The sequence below is a fragment of the Meles meles genome, chromosome 16 (assembly GCF_922984935.1).
Source record: "Meles meles chromosome 16, mMelMel3.1 paternal haplotype, whole genome shotgun sequence".
Classification (NCBI taxonomy): domain Eukaryota; kingdom Metazoa; phylum Chordata; class Mammalia; order Carnivora; family Mustelidae; genus Meles; species Meles meles.
In genome coordinates this window covers 64,342,869-64,364,650 of record NC_060081.1, presented here as the reverse complement: position 1 = coordinate 64,364,650, position 21,782 = coordinate 64,342,869, and the positions used below count along the sequence as shown (strand labels likewise).

General features: G+C 39.9%; 1 protein-coding gene across 1 annotated transcript in view; it reads right to left on the bottom strand.

Annotated features, from left to right (window-relative positions):
* Positions 1–21,782, bottom strand: part of TOP1 (DNA topoisomerase I) — a 114,840-nt gene that overhangs the window by 15,254 nt on the left and 77,804 nt on the right. The window contains exons 10-14 of the mRNA XM_045980696.1: positions 15,150–15,265; positions 10,998–11,119; positions 9,942–10,064; positions 7,485–7,672; positions 7,061–7,205 (exon numbers count right to left, since the gene is read on the bottom strand). Coding sequence (XP_045836652.1) covers positions 7,061–7,205; positions 7,485–7,672; positions 9,942–10,064; positions 10,998–11,119; positions 15,150–15,265 — 694 coding nt within the window. The remainder of the gene's footprint in view (positions 1–7,060; positions 7,206–7,484; positions 7,673–9,941; positions 10,065–10,997; positions 11,120–15,149; positions 15,266–21,782) is intronic.

The following is a 21,782-nucleotide window of genomic DNA, read 5'->3' as shown; positions in this document are numbered from 1 at the left end:
CAATTTCAGATTCTGTGGGTACCAGTAGTGGAAAAGGAACGGAATGGAAATACCTGCAAGATGTCTGAACAAAGCAGAACAAATCAGGATGAGCACAGAAAAATGTGAACGAGCTCAGGATACTCTTCATCTGGAGCACACGTTCCTACGGCTCTCAAACGTCCTGATCCTTTCAATGATCTGTGAGGCTATTTGTACTATAACCCCGGCTCCAACTGCAAGGAGACCAATCCAAGTTGCCAGAAAGGGGGATATTAAAGGGACACACTTCAGCTGTACTTTTTTTTTTTTAAACCCTTGACTACCCAATTTTTTTAAGTTGTCAAAAATCTCTAAGTCACATCATGCTTGAGTTAAACTTCTTAATGGAGGAGAGATGGGGTGCAATGGTACAATATTACATGGGGGAAGTGAGTAAGTAAAATATAGACAGAAAAGCAAACAAAGAATCTTTTAACAGGAGAAGTCTCTGGAGGCTGAGTGGAAAGGTACAGAACAAAGCCCCATGATGGCTGTCTCCCATGTTTTGGACCTAAAGTTCACGAGGAAGTAAAGTCACCAATTACTACCCTTTACTCTCTACAACAAAAACTTATCTTTGTGGACGTTTGGGTCAGAGCAGGCAAGTGAAATCATGCCTTAATCCTTAAGTTGTTCCAAACATATAGCAATGAAAGTGCTCCAAGCAAGATGGGGAGAGCTAAAGTCAGGGCTCCTGTGTCAGCTTGGGCTGAGCTGAGCTAGAAGACTCCTAGGAGAAGGAGCGGAGAAGTGGAGAGCAAAGAGCAAAATGGAATGATACATGGACAAAAACTATCTCCCAGTCAAAAGTTTACAGGTTAAAATACATTAGTTATCTCACTCATAGTCTAAATATCTATACAAATATATCCACATTGAGATAAAGAATAATATACGGGGCGCCTGGGTGGCTCAGTGGGTTAAGCCTCTGCCTTTCGCTCGGGTCATGATCCCAGGATCCTGGGATCGAGCCCCGCATCGGGCTCTCTGCTTGGCGGGGGGCCTGCTTCCTCCTCCTCCTCTCTCTCTCTCTCTACGCCTGCCTCTCTCCCTACTTGTGATCTCTATCTGTCAAATAAATAAATAAAAAAATTAAAAAAAAAAAAAAGAATAATATACACTTTTTTTAAAAAAAGATTTTATTTGTTGATTTGACAGAGAGATCACACGTAGGTAGAGAAGCAGGCAGAGAGAGAGGGAAGCAAGCTCCCTGCTGAGCAGAGAGCCCGACATGGGCCTCGATCCCAGGACCTGGGATCCCTGACCTGAGGATCATGACTTGAACTAAAGGCAGAGGCTTAACCCACTGAGCCACCCAGGTGCCCAAAGATACACTCTTTACTGGAGAAAAGATACATTATGAGGATGAAAATGAATTTTTCAGGGAAACAAAGGGAATTTGCCACCTATAGATCCTCAATAAACAGTGTGAACACTGTATTTCAGTAAGAAAAGCAAACCTAGAGGGAAGGTATTGAGTATAGAAATTAACCAAATATCGCATTCTGACAACTGCTAAATGGAGATAGGATTAGGGTTTTAAGGATGACCGTGGGTTTAAAATAAAAAGTAACACTTTAAGCAAAAGAAGTATGAGATAGAGACACCTGGGTGGCTCAGTTGGTTGAGCATCCAATTCTTGATTTCAGCTCAGGTCATATGATGTCAGATTCCTGAGACTAAGCCCTATGTCAGGCTCTTTGCTTAGTGAGGAGACTCCTTGACATTTTTCTCTCCGTCTTCCTCTGCCCCTCTTCCCACCTCTCTCCCTCCCTTAAAAAAAAAAAAAGGTATGAGGTATGAGTACTAGAAATGATTCATAGGTAATTTACTCGTCTATGTGGAAAATTCAAAAGACAGGGACACTTCTAGAATAAGAGTTCAGCAATGTTGTCAGATACAAAATATTAAGAAAATCAACAGCATTACCACTCTAGTAGTAACAGAAATGTAGTAGAAAAAAAGTCACATTCAATATAAACCCAAGAACAATAAAGAGTTCTAAGAAAAAAGGGTTTTAAGAATACGTAAAACTGAGGTGCCTGGGTGTGGCTCAGTGGGTTAAAGCCTCTGTCTTTGGCTCAGGTCATGATCCCAGGGTCCTGGGATCGAGCCCCGCATCGGGCTCTCTGCTCAGTAGGGAGCCTGCCTCCCTCTCTCTCTCTCTGCCTCTGCCTACTTGTGATCTCTGTCTGTCAAATAAATAAATAAAATCTTAAAAAAAAAAAGAATATGTAAAACTATGGAGAAAATTATAAAGCAATACTAGACGGTGTACTCTTAAGACATGAATTAATGGAGAAGTGTAACACGTTCATAGAGTGGAAGACTCAATGATGTCAAAATTTCCCCATTAATCCTAAGTTCAATACAATAAAAATCTCAATAGTCTTCATTAGAACATGACAAATTTATCTCAAAATGAATGCAAAACAGCAGAGAGCCAAGAACAGCCCAGACAATTCTGCAGAGTAAGATGAAGGAACCTGTCCTAGTCAGTAAAGCTAGAACAGTTAGGATAGCATGCTACTGATGAAGAAATAAACAGGACAGAGAGCCCATAAACAGACCAACATATATGTAGAAATTTGATATATAAACAGGGAGGGTAAAATAACTAAATAGTTCTGGAAAAACTGGCTATTCATTTGGAAAAAATATATTAGAGCTCAACCTCATACTATACACAAAAACATATTCTAGTTGATCAAATATCCAAATGCAAAAAGCAGAACTTAAGAAATGTTGGCAAGGATATGGAAGACAGAAATGTGTGTGCACTATTGGGGGAATGGTGGTGGTGTAAACTGGTTGGGCGCTTTAGAAAACAATTTAAAAATATCTAATGAAGGGCGCCTGGGTGGCTCGGTGGGTTAAAGCCTCTGCCTTTGGCTCAGGTCATGATCCCAGGGTTCTGGGATCGAGCCCCGCATCGGGCTCTCTGCTCAGCGAGGAGTCTGCTTCCCCCACCTTCTCTGCCTGCCTCTCTGCCTGCTTGTGATCTGTCAAATAAATAAAATCTTAAAAAAAAAAAAAAATCTAATGAAAAATCCTTAAGGCAAATTTTCATCCATATATACAAGGAAGATGTATTTATTCCAGCACCTGTTTATAACAAAATATTATATACAACCCTAAATGTCTTTTTAAAAAAAAAAAAAAAGATTTTATTTATTTGACAGAGAGACAGTGAGAGAGGGAATACAAGCAGACAAGGGTGCAAGAGGGAGAAGGAGGCTTCCCGTGGAGCAGGGAACCCAAATGTGGGACTTCATCCTAGGACCTGGGATCAGGACCTGAGGTGAAGACGGAGACTTAACGACTAAGCCACCGAGGCACCCCCCCAACCCTAAATGTCTCTTGAAAAGAGTTATTTTTTTTATAAAATAGAACACCATCTGGCAAATAAAATGGATAAATTAGAAGTATATGTCAAGGTAAAAATACCAAAACCAAAGCCAAGTGAAATAAGTAAGTTACAGAACGATCTCAATAACATACCTAATTTAAAATTATACCTTGTAAAAACAATGGTACATATTGTTTACCCACAGAGAAATATATTGTAAAAATACAAAAATATATACAAGAATGAAAACATTAAGTTGGTTATAGTCATCTCCAGAGAAGGAGGTAAACAGTACACAGGGGACTTCAGCTCTGTTTATCAGAATGTTCTTACAAAACGAAGTAATTGAACAAATAGGACATGATGTTAAAGTTTGACACAGCCAGATGGTTGGCATGGGCTTTCACTGTACTGTTATCTATTCTTGTATATTTGAAATATTTCATAAAAAATAAAACCCCTAATGCTTGCACCTCCCTATTTTTATCGAGAGAATGCTTCTCCGATTGGCAGTGGATTTAAAGACTATTCAAAGTGCTGTCAAATCCCGACCTCTAAAGTTCTTACTGCTCTGTTGAGTGGGAAACAGCCAACAACTACCGGTAAAAGCTGAAGAAATCACATCTCTTTTTCTCTTAACAGGAAGTATGACTTCCGAAGACTTGAACCATCTTCACTGACTCTTAGATCCCAACTGAACTGAGCAAGTTCTCTGCCTTGGGTATAAAATTCTAGGCTGGGCCTACATGTGGATGACTTCTAGACTCACTACCATAACCATCATTCAGAAACCTGCACAAATCCCTACTGTATATGGTGGTGATCTGGATATTGTCAGGAATAAACTGGTGCCTCTCAGCCCTGGAGGTCCCCCAACTAGTCTATCAAAAACAAAGATGTCAACCCTTGGAGGCTGTCCTACAATCAGGCTGAATCCCAGGTTTAAGAGGATGCAGTATACATGTATTTGGAATCTGTTCACCTCTCTCCACTCACACCGGCATCATCCTGTCCAAGCCATCACCATTCATTGCCTGGAGGACGACAGCAGCATCCTATTGGTATCCCTACTACTGGTACATGTCCAATCCAATCTCCACAGAGGTTTTTTTTTTTTAAAGATTTAATTTATTTATTTATTTGACAGACAGAGATCACAAGTAGGCAGAGAGGAAGGCAGAGAGAGAGGAGGAAGCAGGCTCCCCGCTGAGCAGAGAGCCTGACGTGGGGCTCACAATCCCAGGACCCTGGGATCAGGACCTGAGCCGAAGGCAGAGGCTTTAATCCACTGAGCCACCCAGGCACCCCTCCACAGAGTTTTAACACTCAGAATGATCAGTTATGTCACAGGTTTCTAAAACACAAACCTGGTATTGTTCCCCTTATTAGAACCCAGTTCCTTCCTATTGGATTTAGGATAATATAAACAATTTTAAGGAACAGCCTGAAGATCTGGCCTGCATCCCCTTCTACACCTCTTCCTCATGTTCCTTTCTTGTTCACTGTACCTCAACTAGGCTGCCCTTCTTTCAGTCCAAGGCCACCAAACTCATTCTCACCTCAGGGATTTCAAAAGGCTATTTTCTTTGGAACACCCATTCTCCTCTCCTTTCCAGGGATAAATCCTATTCATCTTGTAAGTCTTATCTTAAATGTTTTTTCCTCAGAAAGGCCTTCTTTGAACCCAAGGCCAAATCAGATGCCCTGGTATACTCTCAGATGGTACCCTGCACTTTTCCTTTGCATCATTTACAAGAGTCTATGTTTACTGGTATGACTGCATATGAAGCCTGTGAATTCTGCTTAAGTGGGGTTATGTTTAAGACACTCCTCTGTTAAAGCCCTTCAACAGTTCGCCACCAGACGCAGAATATGGGCCAGTCTCTTTAGCAAGACGCTTAAGGCTGGCCACAATTTGGCAATAGGGTATCACACGAAGGCATAAGGAAGCTAAAGATCTAAGTCAGAGTTACTAACTACTGGATTGTGGGCAAGTTTTCTGGCTTCCCAGAGACCAAATTTTTCTGTAAGGCAACAGTACATTTGATATGGTTGCTAAGATAATCGAATGTCAACTTACGTGAAAACACTTAAAAGTAATCTAATATTCATTACTTTGGGGGGTTTTTGTGTGTAAAATACATGTAAAAGTTACCATTAGTGACATTTATAGCACATTCACAATCCTGTGCAAAAATCACCACTTGCTACTTCTTTTTACACTTCTCCCTCTGTGTCCGTAATGACACAATGCTGTTTGGAATACCTCTCTTTTTAAGACCTAACTGTAATCTAATTTCCTTCACAAATTTATTCCTGGTCTGTAAGTGCTGGGAATAATTGTTGTTATTTACCTAAAAACACTTAATGCTTACTTTCTATTACACTTGAATTCTGACCCAATTTGCCCATTAGCCTAGGAGTACTTTGAGAGCTAAAACCATTGTTCATTACCTTTGTTTATTTCTGAAGAAGAGAACATTTCTTTAGATGATTTCTGCTTGTAAAGGTTTTCTTTCTGATTCTATACTTACTCTAAACTAGAAAAAGTGACATTTCTGACTGAATGGCAGAAAATACAGAGATGGTCTTTTTCATACTGGAACAAAGAACTCTTAAGAGTGTTGTGTGTCAACAAGACAGCCTTTTGAGGTACGGCTTTCATGTCTTAAGAGATGTTTAATAACCTATAAACCATGATTAAGCAGGTCTTTAAGTCCCAGTCCCCTGCATGTTAACAGGCATAGTCTAGAAAGAACTAGTTTGTTGGCTGTTTTCTTTTGAACTCATTCCTCTTTTAGGTTGCTATGCACATTTCCATAGTACATCGGAGGTAAGAAGTTCATGGGACTCTCCCAAGCAGGATATGTCTAGCAGGCTAATAAGAACCTGACTGCCCTTGCAAGACAGCCTTCCCCTTTCAATAATAGTATTAACAAATAACAACACATGGGTATACAATAATTTACAATGTGCTTTCACATACATGATCCCACTTAGTCCTAGTAGAACCTACCCAGATGAAACCCTAGGAAGCCAGAAACATGTTAAACTCTAGATTTTACAACTTCTTTCTGAATTCAGAGCAATCATGTTCCCTTCCTCAGAGCCAAGAAAGTTGAGGAAGAAAGCCACAGAAGCCAATTTACATTTTTACTGCATTCTTTTCTTTAAACAAAACAAAAAAAAAAATTTTAATGAAGATTTTATTTTAGAGGGAGAGGGTCCCAAGCAGATTCCACGCAGAACTGGACGGAGGGCTCCACCCCAGGACCCCGAGAACACAAACCAAGCCGAAACCAAGAGCTGGACACTCAACTGTGCCACCGAGGTGCCCCACATTTATTGTACTTTTTATTACATTTCAACCACTGGACAGTAAGCAACATGAAGGCAGGGACCACATCTGTTTTGTTCACCAACACAATTCCTAACATCATGCATTCACTGTGCAAGGCACATACTGGAATCTCAATAAATATTTGTGAATTAATAAATGAATCAGATTATAATGTGATGCAAAAAATGGGTATTTCTTAGGAAGGTCACCAGATAATGCTAAGCACAAAGATATTTGCCTTATTTTGTGGCGTTTGCAATTTGTCACAGTGATTCTGGAGACCAAGAACACTACATTTCAACAAAAAAGATCAGCTCCACTAACTGGTGTAGCTCCTAGCTACCCCTTACCTTGATTCGTGAACTGGGGTTTAGCATGATGTATTTAATGGAACCTTGGATGTTCTCTGTCCAGGAGACCAGCCAAGTAACCTTGTTATCATGTCGGACCTCTTTCCATTTATGTCCTGTAGGAGGAGAAGGAACCTTGGCATCTCTGTGGAAATAACAAAGCAGGAGGGCAGTGAAATGAGGAGAATCAAGGGACAGTCTGACCTTTCGTAACCTAAAGTGGACAATTCTGCTGAGCATCTATTTCCATGTTTCCTCTGCATCACCCGTCAGTAACTGCGAAGTACTTGGAGATCTGTACATGGAGATACCATGTTGTTCCCAACAGTTCTATGCAGCCTGGGAAACAATCCCAGCAAAGTACTCCCAAGAACAAAGGCCCCCCTCACCTTGATTTCTGGCCCAAACAATGAACTGCACTCACTTGCTACAGTTGATGATGATATCTTCTGGCATGATCCGTCTCTTCAGCATGCCCATCTTCGGGTGGTTGCCACGGCCACGGAAAAGCCCAGGAGGTTCTATCTTGAAGTTTGCAATCCTTTCTCTATGGTTATCCATAATACAGAAGCCATATTCTTTCAGTAATTTTTCATTCTCCTCTTTGATTTTCTGGAACACAGCAAGGAAGTAATCAAAATGGGCTCAAATTGCTGTTCCCTATTCATATTTTATCTCTTATTCGAGAATAGTTTGAGATAGAGAAAGTCTAAAAATCACTAACAAATAAATGCAAACATGGGTGCCTGGCTGACTCAGTAGCAAGAGCGTATATGACTCTTCATCCCAGGGTCATGAGTTTGAGCCCTACACTGGGTGCAGAGAGATTAAACAAAACTTAAAAAAAAAATTTTTTTTTAAAGTGATATGAATGCAAATAAGGATAAACTCTAATACAGTTTTCAAACTTTTAAGTACAGTAAAATTCCCCAAAATATCTACTTTGAGGACTGATTCCAACTACAGATTCAAAAGAGATTTCTTTTTTTAATTTTTTTTTTAAGATTTTATTTATTTAACAAAGAAAGACACAGCGAGAGAGGGAACACAAGCAGTGGGAGAGGGAGAAGCAGGCTCCCCACCGGGCAGGGACCCCGACACTGGGTTCAATTCCGGGACCCTGGGATCATGACCTGAGCAGAAGGCAGATGCCTAACGACTGAGCTACCCAGGTGCCCCTAAAACTGATTTTCTTATTTTAAAGGATTTATGTGTGAGAACATGTTACCTAGGTATTTTTAAATATAACTTTAAAAGCTAACATCATTTTGTTGAGTAGTGTCAAAATGGCAGATCGGGAAGAGTCTATGATAGATAGGCCTCATAAAGAACATCTCCATGTTTTGTAATAGGTTCCAGACACATTTAGTTGAACAGCATTTCAGAAGATTTTTCAAGCTCACACATACCTGTCACAGATTCCTTCCTAGGTATATGGGGACATACATCATATACTTTACGATCCTTGCTCCAAAAAAGGAGTGTGAGAGTGGAACATGGAGACTCTGAACCCTCTGTTGACTCTATCTTCATATTATATTTAGAAATTCAACTTACTAAGTCCTGCTGCCTTGTGGGTGGGAACAGATTCAGAACTTGCTGGCAGCAGGTGTCCTTGGCCAGGGCTCTGACAAGGTGATACTTGTGAAACCTCCCTATCTTTGGATCACTATTTGCAAGAACAAAGCTCCAAAGCAGTTTTAACTTTTAAAACACCCCTGAAGTAAACCAAGTTTCACTAATCTGGAATATTGAGAAGACTGAGACTGAAAAGTCTGAAGCAATTATCATTCTTACAGTAATTCATAGTTTTTAAACTAAAGGTCAAATAGGCACCTTAAACAATGAATTAGATAATAAATACAAATGCCTATGGGCGCCTGGGTGGCTCAGGGGGTTAAAGCCTCTGCCTTCGACTCAAGTCATGATCTCAGGGTCCTGGGATCGAGCCTCACATCAGGCTCTCTGCTTGGCAGGGAGCCTGCTTCCTTCTCTGTCTCTGCCTGCCTCTCTGCCTTATGATCTCTCTCTCTGTCAAATAAATAAAATCTTAAAAAAAAAATACAAATGCCTACATTGTATAAATGTGCAAGTCCCTTAAAATACTGAAACCATAAAGTTTTGAAATTCCTTAAAATCTGTAATTTCTGGACCTCCAGCTTGGGAAGAAACGGCAAACAAGATAAAAGAAACTCTAGCCTGGATTTCTCTAGATCAAGAGTTGGCAAACCTTTTCTCAACAGAAAAACCTTTCTCAACAGAAAAATTTGAAGGCGATACAGTCTCTCTTTGAAACTACTCAACTCTGACACTGTCACATGAAAGCAGCCATGGATCATATGTAAACAAGCAGATGTGGTCATGTTCCAACAAAACTTTTTAATAAAAATAGGCAGCCTATACAGTTTGCCTACAGGTACTCTAGAAAACAAATGATATCCCACTGGATACTGGAAAGATCCTTTTGGCATGGAGATGGATGAGCATGGCTAGATTCCAGGGTAAAACAGATCAAGAACAGGAAAGTACACAGGCAGTATTACTGTAGCTGTCTTAAAACCCTAAAATTCAGGAGCCACTGTGCAGGTCTGCCCATCCTTAAATACAGTATTACTGAGTTAACTGAGTGGATTTTAGGTCACAAAAGCACCAGGTTCTTACATTGAGCCATTAAATAAAGTGCCTATTATTCACAATTTTCAGTCTATGTAAAACCCTTAAGAAAATTTTAAACATTTATTAGGCCAAGAGTCCTAAAGCTTTAGTACAGAGCCATCTGAAATTACTGAAGTCCTGTCTGTATTTTAAGAACCAAGAAGAAAATTAGATGAACTAAACATTATTTCAAACTTCTCCAGAGGTTTAAGAAATTCTGTAGTACCAGTTTCTCTTCCTTGCTCATCTGTTTCCGAGCTTCTGACTGGGCTTTGAAATACTGGCTCATCTGGGTAAAATCACATTTGCTTAGGTTGGTGATAATATTCTTCTCTTCATTAGTCATTTCCTAGTCAAAAAAAAAAAGGTGGGGGAGACAGAAGTAGAAGGTAAATACACCATTTACCCCATAGGTTTCTTTGTGATTACAGCAAAGCACCATTTTTTTCAGCTGAAGGTGTCTAGAGAGGTAGTCTAATTTCATGAGTTTTGAAAAAAAGAAACATAACCTTATTACTTTGTTCTATTCTATTAAACAGAAAGATGCTTACGTGATTTTTTCCTTGAAGAAGGTTACAGAACTCTTATGTAATTTCTTGGGCTCCTTACACCCTGCTATGTCTGTCTGCAAGCATATGTATCCCAGTTGGAGAAACATGAATAGATATCATTTGCTTTAGTAACGAGAGAAATATTTCCATACTCATTCTCTCTTAGAAACATTATCCCTGCTCTACTCACTTATTAAATGTTATTTCCAGAGCTATTCAGAAGGTAAGCTTCAGCTCAGCCTCTGTCCACATAATCCAAGTTGAGAATGAAATTGTTTAAAATCACCTTGACAGATGTAGGAAATGTGATATCAAGAGCAGAAAGTACTAAAAGCAAGTAAGAAAGAATAAAAAGGGAATGGAACATCACATTAACATTTTCCTTTGCAATAGCAGATAGAGGACCTGCAGTCCTGCAGAGATAAACTTTCTTCTGAGGTTTTTTTGTTTGGCCTAATAAACTCCCTCCCATAGCCATATGAGGCTCCCTCCTACAGCCATATGAATATGAGAGGAAAGAAATATTAAGTATTCTTGTTGGATAGAAACCCTATATAATGAATGAATAGGGAAAAAAGAAAATATTTAAATACAATAAAATTCATAAAGCTCAAATTTTACACCACACAATTTTCTGTAAAGTTATAGTTTATGTAGTAGTATGTAGTTTATGTAGTACTTGATTAATACTTCTACAAGGTGCTAGGATATTAATACATGGGCTACAATACCTTTCTCCAGTCTTTAAAGAAATTTTTCCTAAATATTTCCTTAGTAGTATATTCATGGTCGAGCATTTTTGCAAAGAAGGTAGCTACTTCTTCTGCTTTGGGGCTCAGCTTCATGACTTTACCTAGAGGAAAAAGCGGTTCCAAAAATTGAGGGGTATAATTCATGTTTTCTGTATAAATACTGAACTCTGAAGAAGTCTTCTGATGGTTTACCTTCCCAAGGTATACAAAGGTCTGGTGACACATGGTAACAACAACAACAATGACAATACACTGACTTATATCTAGTTGTATAAATTCTCCTTCTCTTTAGCAGATATTTACCTGGGTCATTCTCTGGAGACTATGCCAGTAAACTGTTCCCAGGTGCCTGCTCAGGACAGGGATGAGCTGGGGGAGGCCCAGCCACTCTTCCTTTTCCTTTCAGCAAGCAGGGTCCTTTACACCTCTTCAATGGTTTTTAAAAATCAAATCCTCAGAGGGACTCCTGCCACTGCTAAGCTAAGCAGCCTCTGTTCAAGAAGGGGAGGAAGGGATAGGGCAGGGAGTGGAAGAAAGGAATTGTGGGGAAAAGAAATAGGCATCTTTCTTCTTTAAAGTTAGGTGGGTGGAATATGAATAAAATAATATATATCCATAGCAGGCAAGCCCAGATATCCCACATAAGAAAATCTAAGTAAGACCTTCCTCTAAAACTTTTGTACTCAAAGTGTGGTTCACAGACCAGCAGCACTGGCATCACATGGGAGTTCTGTTAGAAATGCAAGTCTCTGGAGCACCTGAGTACTGCATTTGACTCTCAGTTTCAGCTCAGGTCGTGATCTTAGGGTCATGAGATGGAGTCCTGCCTTGGGCTCCATGCTCAGCGGGAAGTCTGCTTAAGACTTACCACTGCCCCTCCCCACCACGCTCTCAGTCTCTCAAATAAACAAACAAACAAATCTTAGAAAAAAAAAAGAAATGCAGACTCTCAGGCCCCACTCCAGATCTACAGATTCAGCAAGTGCATTTTAAGAGAACTTCAGGTGGCCCAGGTGCATAGTAGAGTTTAGATGACCGCTCTGGAACATAGGCACTATGAGGTTGCCTCTTTCAGGGAAGTAAGACTTATTCAGAGCATAAGGGATGACTGGGGTTCTTAGTAGTGTGGACGTGTTAGTAGAAGCTGTTCTAAAGGAATCCTGATGTTACACAATAAAAACCGCTAACTTGTAAAATAAATCTGAAGGAGGCCTAGGGGTTTTGTGTATACCTAATAAGTAATAAAGCAATAAAGGAAAGTACTTGGGGAGTTTAATCTACTTTTCAAATACAGTATTTTAAACAAGTACTCTTAGGGCCAATTTCCATTTTTTTTCTTGACTCTCCAACTTTGCAACACCGTATGGAACTAATCCATGGCACAATAATTCGACTGTTCCTAAAATGAGGTTAAACACCATTCCACTGCCTATTACATAGGTACTAATAATTCACCAAGGATTTTCACTTTCATTATAGAAAACTAAAACTTAACCAGAAATCCATTCATTCCCAAACTCAGAAGACACCTCATTTCATGATGGCTGGGAAGGTATCATCCCTAATTGCAGGGATGAAAGGAACTGTGGCACAAAATTGAAATTGTCAGGACAGAGAAGAACCTGCTTGAAATCCGTAACCCAATGGCCAACAGGTGGCGCCACTTTCCCCTTTCAAACCACCCCATAAGCTCCTGCCTTTCCAAGACACTTGGGGAAGGGATAGGGTTTATTAGCTTTCAAGGGCTTACTGCACTTCTTTGCATCTCCCCAACTCAAGTCTGGACTAAAGTTGCCAGTAAAGTTGTAACATGCTTCTAATATAAAGGAAAACATTTAAATGACTAAAAATAAATGAAATAAAAGGCAAGAAAGAATTTAACTGTTCTTGGGTCTGTTTGGCATAACCTGGTATCCACACATATTTGAAAAACAAAAAAATGGAGACCCTTTGGACAATTTTACTGAATTCTGTACCAACAGAGGAAGAAACTTTGATGCCAGTTTTAGATGAGCCTTCAAAAGAGGAAATGACAGCTCCCCCAGCAGCAGAGTGGTGGGAGGATGACTTGAAGGTTCCTGGCAGTGGGAGCACTTTGTGGAAAAGGCTGAGCTCCAGGAAGAAGAAACTGCTGAGTCAGAGCTGAAAACTGGAGGTTCTCAGCAAAGGCAAGTCACTGCTTCAGCCAGCCTATGCCCTACCTCCCTGGCAGGTCCAAAGGAGTCTGAGAACTCTCTTCCCTAGAGAACAGGCAGGACTACAGTATTGATTAGGACTAATAATTCTAATACAACATCCTGACTTACTACAAAGTGGGAGTTTACACAATCAAAGGGAAGAAATCCCAGCCAGAAATCCAAATGAGAAAATGATACAGCTGGAGTTCCTATAATGGAGGACTGGGCAGGAAATGGAGGAAGGGACCATAGTGACCAGTGATGCCTGATTCAGGCCTTGGCTTCTCATCTTGAAAAGAGAAACCCGGGGACACCTGGGTGGCTCAGTTGGTTAAGTGTCCGACTTGGTTTCAGCCCAGATTGTGGTCTCAGAGTCATGAGAATTGAGCCTTGCGTCAGGCTCTGCACTCAGTGTGAAGTCTGCCAGGGACTCTTTGCCCCTTCCCTCTTCTCTCACTCTAAAACAAATAAAAATCTTAAAAAAAAAAAAAAAAAAATAGAGAAAGGGAGAGAGAGAACCCAGAGACTACAGAATCTAGCTTTCTTTCAACTCACTCTGAATCTCAAAGTGGGGCTTTACTAGTTGAGCTTTCTAAAGCTCTTGGTAAGACCAGACTTGAGCTACAGAATACATCGACTTTCAGGATTGTCTTCTTCAAGGTTCTAGGCTCTTTTTCCTCATCAGTGTTTGGCTGTGGAGTCATATTTGAGCATCTCCAGGAATGACCAACTATGAGAGCTAATAGATTTCTGTCCCATGTGCCCTGGTAAACATTAGTCAGAATATTTATCTGATGTAAGCATTTGTCACTGAGGACACATGATCAGGGATTAGTCAATATTGTCCACTGCTGGGTCTTAATGTCTAACACAGGGACACTGAATAAACTGTGTTTTAAAAAATGAATTCCAGCTTGGCAAGTCTGATATGTCCCCTTGCAAGACCCAGCCTTCCAGTATAAACTACTACCTTTATCTCTAAGTATGTGGCTCTAAGGTCCCTGCTAGTGGACAAAGAGATGCACCAGAACTCTCAACTGTTCACCACTTATGCCTCTCAGCAGTGTTCCTGCCCAGTGTTTCTCAAAGTTTGGTCAGCACACCACTTGGTTTAAAAGCACCCAGTACTATTATTCTACATCTATTAAATGAGCCCAGATCTACCTGGTGAATCTTAAGCACATAGAGGTTTGAGGGGAAAATGTTCTAGCCCTTTCTGGATAGAACTCTTGGAATGAGGGAAGTCAGTTGAGCATTCCCATCTGCATAGTGCTAAGCTGCAAACAGAAGGAGTGTCAAAGACAGACTTTTTTTTTTTTTCAACGACAGACTCTTAAATTCTTCTACTCAAGGACAGAAATACCAATGGTAGTTAATGGACAATTCTGAGTGTTCTAAGAGAGCAAGGCAGGGCACTTTTCACAGCAACCCATAAAATTTGACCGCACATAAAGGCATAGTGTTGTGCTACATATATAGTTAATGACAGACACTTACCAGCCCTACCTGGAGGCTGATGGCTAATTAATCTTCAACCAAATACTAGTATTATTTGGTCATCATGAAGAGCTTGTCAGCTTACACTGTATCTCTAAAGTAAAACACTATCATACAAGTAAGGCTTTTCTAATAAGTCTAACAAAGAGTAGCTCCTCACAAATGAAGTTCAGATAAAAACATTTAACTTTGGGGATCAAGTGCTGTGACCTATGTAGATGGACATTTTGGGGACCATGTAGTTGAGACATTAACAGCCTCTTTCTCAAGGCACTTCTTCATCACCAAATGGGCCTTTAGGATTTAAATAAGACCCTTCCCCCAAACCACACAAGGACAATAAAACAAAATGAAATAAACGAAAAGGATTATATAGCACAAGGTTCTTCTCATTTTCTATTCCTAAATAGAAACAGACTCTTTTCTTGGCCAAGAATTAGATAACCTTCGAACTCACCATCATAGTAAAACTTGACACTCTCTGGAAGAGGCTCATATGGTGGAGCAAATACAGGGCCTTTATGTTCCAGGAATTTCCACTTGATTCCTTCAGGGTAGCGCTCTTCTTCCCACCTTTAAATGACAGAGCATAACCTCATTCAGTGATCACCTAATACAGAAATTATCACCTAATAAATGCCCAAATAATCAATCTGCTCAATTGACTGATGCTCGACGGTAACTTTGGGCCCCACATTCAAGGCCTGGATCAAAATAACCATTATTTTCACTTTGAAAAAGCCAACACTCACAACAAATACAGTGAAATACTAAGGTGAACACAGGAAAACACAGTTTAGTTTTAAGACTGAGTACAAGGGATCCCCACTCAAGGAGCCTGGCAACAACTGGAGGATATGGAAATGCAAACGGTTGTTTTACCGCAGTGGTACACATAGCAGAGGTATTACTTAGCTGTTGATACACAGAAAAAGGCCTCCTGGGAAGGAGGTGGCAGGTCAAGGTAGAGGGAAAAACAACTCTGTAAGAAAGTACATAATACAACAGAAGACTGGGAAATAATAGTTTGGTTGGGTATACTGAGGTCAAGGTATTTATGGGTTAGCTAGAGCTGTGTAGGAGGCCCTGATAAGTGAATGTAAAGTTTAGCGGAAACAGCTTTTAAAAAACCTTTTTACCAAAAAACTAAAAAATGAAGACAAAATAAAAAGCCTTTTTACTTTAAAAATGCTTAGACATACAGAAAAACAAATATAAAAGAAATACCATATACCCATCACTTATATTCAACAACTGTTAATATTATGCTGTTTCCTATCTTCTGCTGAACCATTTTCAGCAGTGTACTCTGCAGATATGACACCTCACCTCTAAATAGTTCAGCAAACATCATAAAAATAAGGCTGTCACAAAACCACAATACTATTATCACATCTAACAAAATTAGCATCTAATACCTAGACCATATTAAAAACTCCCCAAATATATTCAAAATGTGTTTTTTTAGAAAGGATTTTATTTATTTATTTGTCGGACAGAGAGAGAGAGAGAGAGAGAGAAAGTATGCATGCACAACTGTGCACAAGCAGGCAGAGTAGCAGGCAGAGGTGGAGAGAAAAGCAGGCTCCCCGCTGAGAAAGGAGCCCCATCCAGGACTCGATCCCAGGACCCTGGATCATGACCTGAGCAGAAGGCAGCAGCTTAACTGACTGAGCCACCCAGGCATCCCCAAAATGTGTTTTATAGGCCAGGATACAATAAAGGATCGTGCACTGCAATTGGTTAATGTCTCTAAGTCTGTCCTTTTTTGGAATTAGACATAGCTTCTTACCATCACCACCATTTTGTTTGAGTCAGTCAGTTGTCCTAACAGATGGACACAGATTTAGGGGGTGTCTAGGTGGCTCAGTGGGTTAAAACCTCTGCTTTCACAGATTTAGGGGGTGTCTAGGTGGCTCAGTGGGTTAAAGCCTCTGCCTTCGGCTCAGGTCATGATCCCAGGGTCCTGGGATCGAGCCCTACATCAGGGTCTCTACTTAGCACGGAGCCTGCTTCCTCCTCTCTCTCTGCCTACTTGTGATCTCTGTCAAATAAATTCTTTAAAAACAAACAAACAAATAAAAAACTTCACAGATTTTAATCTTCACTATTTCTACTTTAAAAGCCCTAAAGTTCTACAGAGTTCTTGTAGAGGCTAATTATGCATATTCTATTACTTCTGATCATCTTTTAACTCCAGTATTTTTTTCTAACTCCAATGTTTTAAACAAAGTTTAGAAACATTAAATAAAAATTATACATATCAAACTGCTATAATAAGAGCATCACTATAAAATCCAAGTCAACACAGTGGTCAAGTGATTTTTGACAAGGGTGCCAAGACCATTCAATGGAGCAAGGAAATCTCTTCAACAAATGGTGTTGGGAAAACTAGATGAATGAAGAAGAACTGGCAGAAGAATGAAGTTGGCCCCTTATCTTATACTATATAAAAAAATAAACTCAAAATGGATCAGAGACCCACACACAAAGGTTAAAACTATAAAACTCTTAAACGAAAACACAAGGCAAAAGCTTCATGACTTTGCATTCAGCAATGATTTCTTAGATAAGACACCAAAAGCACAGGCAACAAAAGAAAAAGATCAATTGGACTACAAAGTTAAAAACTGTACATCAAAGAACACAGGAGTGATGAGGCAACCCACGAATGAGAGAAAAGATTTGCAAAGCATATATCTGATAAAGGATTAACATCTAGAATAAAGAATACAACTCAGCCACAAAACCACCACCAAGCCAATTTGAAAAACTGGCGAAGGACTCAAATACATTTCTCCAAAGATACACAAATGGCCAGTTAGCATCTGAAAAAAAATGTTCAACATCACCAATTATTAGGAAATATAATATAAATATATAAATGAACATATAAATATATAAATAGGATATATAAGTATATTATATATAAAATATATATAATATATAAATAAATAGGAAATATAAATCAAAGCTAGGAGATACCACTCACACCTATTAGGATGACTATTATAAAAACAAGAACCAGGAAATAAAAATTGCTGACAACAATGTGGAGGAATTAGAATCTTTATGCACCTCCAGTGAGAACGCAAACCATTTAGCCACTGTAGAAATCAGTACACAATTGTGTACTGTGAACGACTGCTGGAAAGTACAACACAGAACTACCATATGATCTAGCAATCTCACTCCTAGGAATACAACCAAACAACTGAAAGCAGGTATTAAATACCTGTTCTCCAATGTTCACAGTAGCACTATTCACAATTGCCAAAAGGTTGAAACAACCTAAGTGTCCATCAGTAGATGAACAGATAAACAAAATGTGGTCTCTCCATACAATGAAGAATTAATTAGCCTTAGAAAAGAAGGAAATTCTGACACATGCCACAACATGGATGAACCTGGAAGACATTTTCATAAGTGAAATATAAGCCAGCCCCAAAAGGCCATGTACTGTGCATTTCCACTTACATGAGATACATAAAGTAATAAAATTCACAGACACAAAAAGCAGCAGGATGGGACCAGGGTCCAGGGGAAAGGGGCAATGAGGGAGATGTAGAGATGTAGATGTAGATATAAGATGAAGAGAATTATGAAGACGGATGGTAGTGGTAAGGGTTACACAACAATGCGAATGTACTTAATACACTTTACACACTTAAAGATGGCTAATATGCTAAATTTTGTATTTTTGGTTTACAACAATTAGAAATAATTTTAAAAAATCTCCAAGTCAAGACTTAACAAAATCTTAAACCTAGAAGGAGCACTATTCTCAGTCCAACCTGCCACTCTACACATGACTGGCAGATCTCCCAACCAGACACTGGCATCGAATGGCCTGAGTGCAGGGACCCACTCATCCAAATCTCAGAGTCTATTACTCTCCAAATAAGAGAAACTTCACATGTATGTATATATTATGTATGCAGGCATGTATGTGCTCCAGGAAGTTTACATGAAGCAGTCACTGAGTAACTGTGAGAAGATGCTGAGAACCCTGATTTCCCTTATACTAGGACTTGGTTCCTTCTTCTCATCAACTCCAGTGGTTTTTAATTAAGACTCCAAACTTTTTATAATTCTTCCTCATTCCAATATGTTCATCCCAAGGACCCACAGTAACTTACCATTTAAGCAAAATAACCGATTCAGTCAATCATTCAACACTAAACCTCAGTTTAAACAGAAAGTATCCATCAGGAGGCTGAAAATACCACTGGACCAACAATTATTACTACACAAATAAAAACAGCAGGCCTGTACCAACGGCTCACCAACAAAATTAAGAAAAACAAGCACTTCACTTAGACATCAAAATGACTCCTCTACACAGGCTTATGAATTCAAGGCAGTTATGCATTTGACAGTAAAACAGACTTGAAAAGGGGAAGGTGGAATCAAGGACAGTTTCTCTGGTTTGAGAAGAGGATCAATCCATATCCCATAAATACCTTGTCACTATAACTGACTGTATTTGCAAGTCCTGGTCTTTTAAAGATTTTTTTTTTTTTTTTTTTTTTAAGATTTTATTTATTTATGACAGAGAGAGATCACAAATAGGCAGAGAGGCAGGCAGAGAGAGTGAGAGGGAAGCAGGCTCCCTGCCGAGCAGAGAGCCCGATGCGGGACTCGATCCCAGGACCCTGAGACCATGACCCGAACACTAATTCTTTACATTATAACCTTAACCCCTTATAGCATTTTGCTTTTGCTAAAAGAAACTGAAACCTCTATTTAAAAGTCACCTAACACCAGCAAGGAATTCCCCAATTTCTAAGTCTTTTTTGTGAAGAACAAACATGGGACTTATAACAGGTCAATCCTGATAAAAAAGTGTATTTAACTCAAGGCAGACCTGAACCTCCCAGCACACCTATAATGGGTAACCCTTAAATACAGGGGGATCTCAGTTAATTAAGTTTGCCCGCAAGCCTGAGGATACCAGCACCACTTGTAATATTGTCTCTATGGGGAAAATGTGATACAATAAAGAAACCCGGAAGGGATCTGAACCATTTTCCCTTCTTCACAATTACCAAAGAGGAGATAAAGATCAAAGTTTTGCTGGTTTCTTTTTGGCAACATTAACAAATCTGCAGACTTTGGAGAAAGCAAAAAGTCTGCATGTTTGCCAAACTGATGAAATATGTCTTTCAGTGGCAGAGCAAGAGGAATAATGAAAAAAAAGCCAGTATCTGCTCAGTGGCAGTCACTGAGAACCGGACCACTGACTTCAGAGTACAGCAGGCAGCCTACCATGATGGGAAGAAAGGGCAAGCTATCAGCTAAGAGGCTGATAATTTTTGTTTTCTACTTACAAAAACTTGGCAGTGTGCCATCAAGCAATGTGCTTAAGGAAAGCACAAAATTTAACAATCAGACTTAAGGACGGCATGCACTGGAGGCTGTAGAAAAGACTGCTTACCCCAAACCAATCATCTTTAGTTGAAGACTAACCAATCCCACTTAAACCAAAATAAAATAAAAATCAAAGGTTAAGGTCTCTCAGAATTAATGTGTGGCAACACTGATAAGGATTTCAACCACAGAAGCAAAATTAGGTTATTAGGCCCTTTCAGAGTATCTAATTCCATACAAGGCAAGACCAGGATAAGAGTGTATCTGCTACAGAATCCAAGGAGAGCCAAGGCTCCAAAGGAAGGGGGAAGACAGTAGGGAGCTAGTGATGATAAGGAAATGATCTTGTTCATTCAATGAACACTTATTGAGCACCCACAACAGAATTCTGACAGACATAAAAGACTAATGAATTATTAACCCACCATTCTCGTAACTCCTAATAACCCCTAATTTACATAATTGTTTCATTTTATCTTAGGGTGGCTAGGTGGCTCAGTCAGGTAAGCATCTTGATTTTGGCTTAAGGTCAGGATCTCAGGGTCATGAAATGGAGCCCCATGACAGACTCCTTGCTGGGCATGGAACCTGCTTAAGATTCTCTCACCTTCTGGTTTTGCTCTTTCCCTCTTTATTTCTCAAAAAAAGGGGGGTGCCTGGGTAGCTCAGCGGGTTAAAGCCTCTGCCTTCGGCTCAGGTGGGATCAAGCCCCGCATCGGGCTCTCTGCTCAGCAGGGAGCCTGCTTCCTCCTCTCTCTCTGCCTGCCTCTCTGCCTACTTGTGATCTGTCAAATAAATAAAATCTTTAAAAAAAAAAAAAAAAGGTTGGGGGGTATTTCATTTTATCATCAAAAACACCAAGTCCCATGTTTTAGGGGTGCCTGTGTGGCTCAGTTGAGCATGTGACTTCTTGATTTCAGTTTAGGCCATGATCTCAGAGTTGTGCGATCGGGCCTTGGGTCAGGCTCTGCTCAGTGGGGGCCTGCTTGAGATTCTCTCCCTCCCTTGCCCCTGGCTCTCTCTCTACAAATAAAAAAATTTTTAAAAAGAAAAACGTTCTTAAAGATTTTATTTATTTGAGAGAGAGAGTGAGAGAGACCATGAGAGAGGAGAAGGTCAGAGGGAGAAGCAGACTCCCCGAGGAGCCAGGAGCCTGATGGAATCAATCCTGGGACTCCGGGATCATGACCTGAGCCAAAGGCAGCGGCTTAACCAACTGAGCCACCCAGGTACCCTAAAAATTGTTTTTATTAAAGGTGAATATTTGGGATGCCTGGGTGGCTCAGTTGGTTAAGTGGCTGCCTTCTGCTCAGTCATGATGATCCCAGCGTCCTGCGATCGAGTCTTGCATCGAGTCTTGCATCGGGCTCCTTGCTCCACAGGGAACCTGCTTCTCCCTCTGCCTCTCCTTGCCACTCTGCCTGCCTGTACTCTCTGTCTCTCTGACAAATAAATAAAATCTTAAAAAAATAATAATAAAGGTGAATATCTATCTCTGAAAAACTCTGATTAGTTCCAAAGAAAAAAATGAGAGGGAAAAAAAGAAGAAGAATTAAAAAAAACACACATATCCTTTTGTTTCCTGGTTCTGGCTTTGGAAAGGCCCAGAATTCCTTTGCTCTGTGATCTTCCTTTTCCACACTTTCATTTTAACCCCATTATGTGTTCACACCAACAATGCCAATTACACAGCTGTGCTGAGCATATCTGCCACTATAGC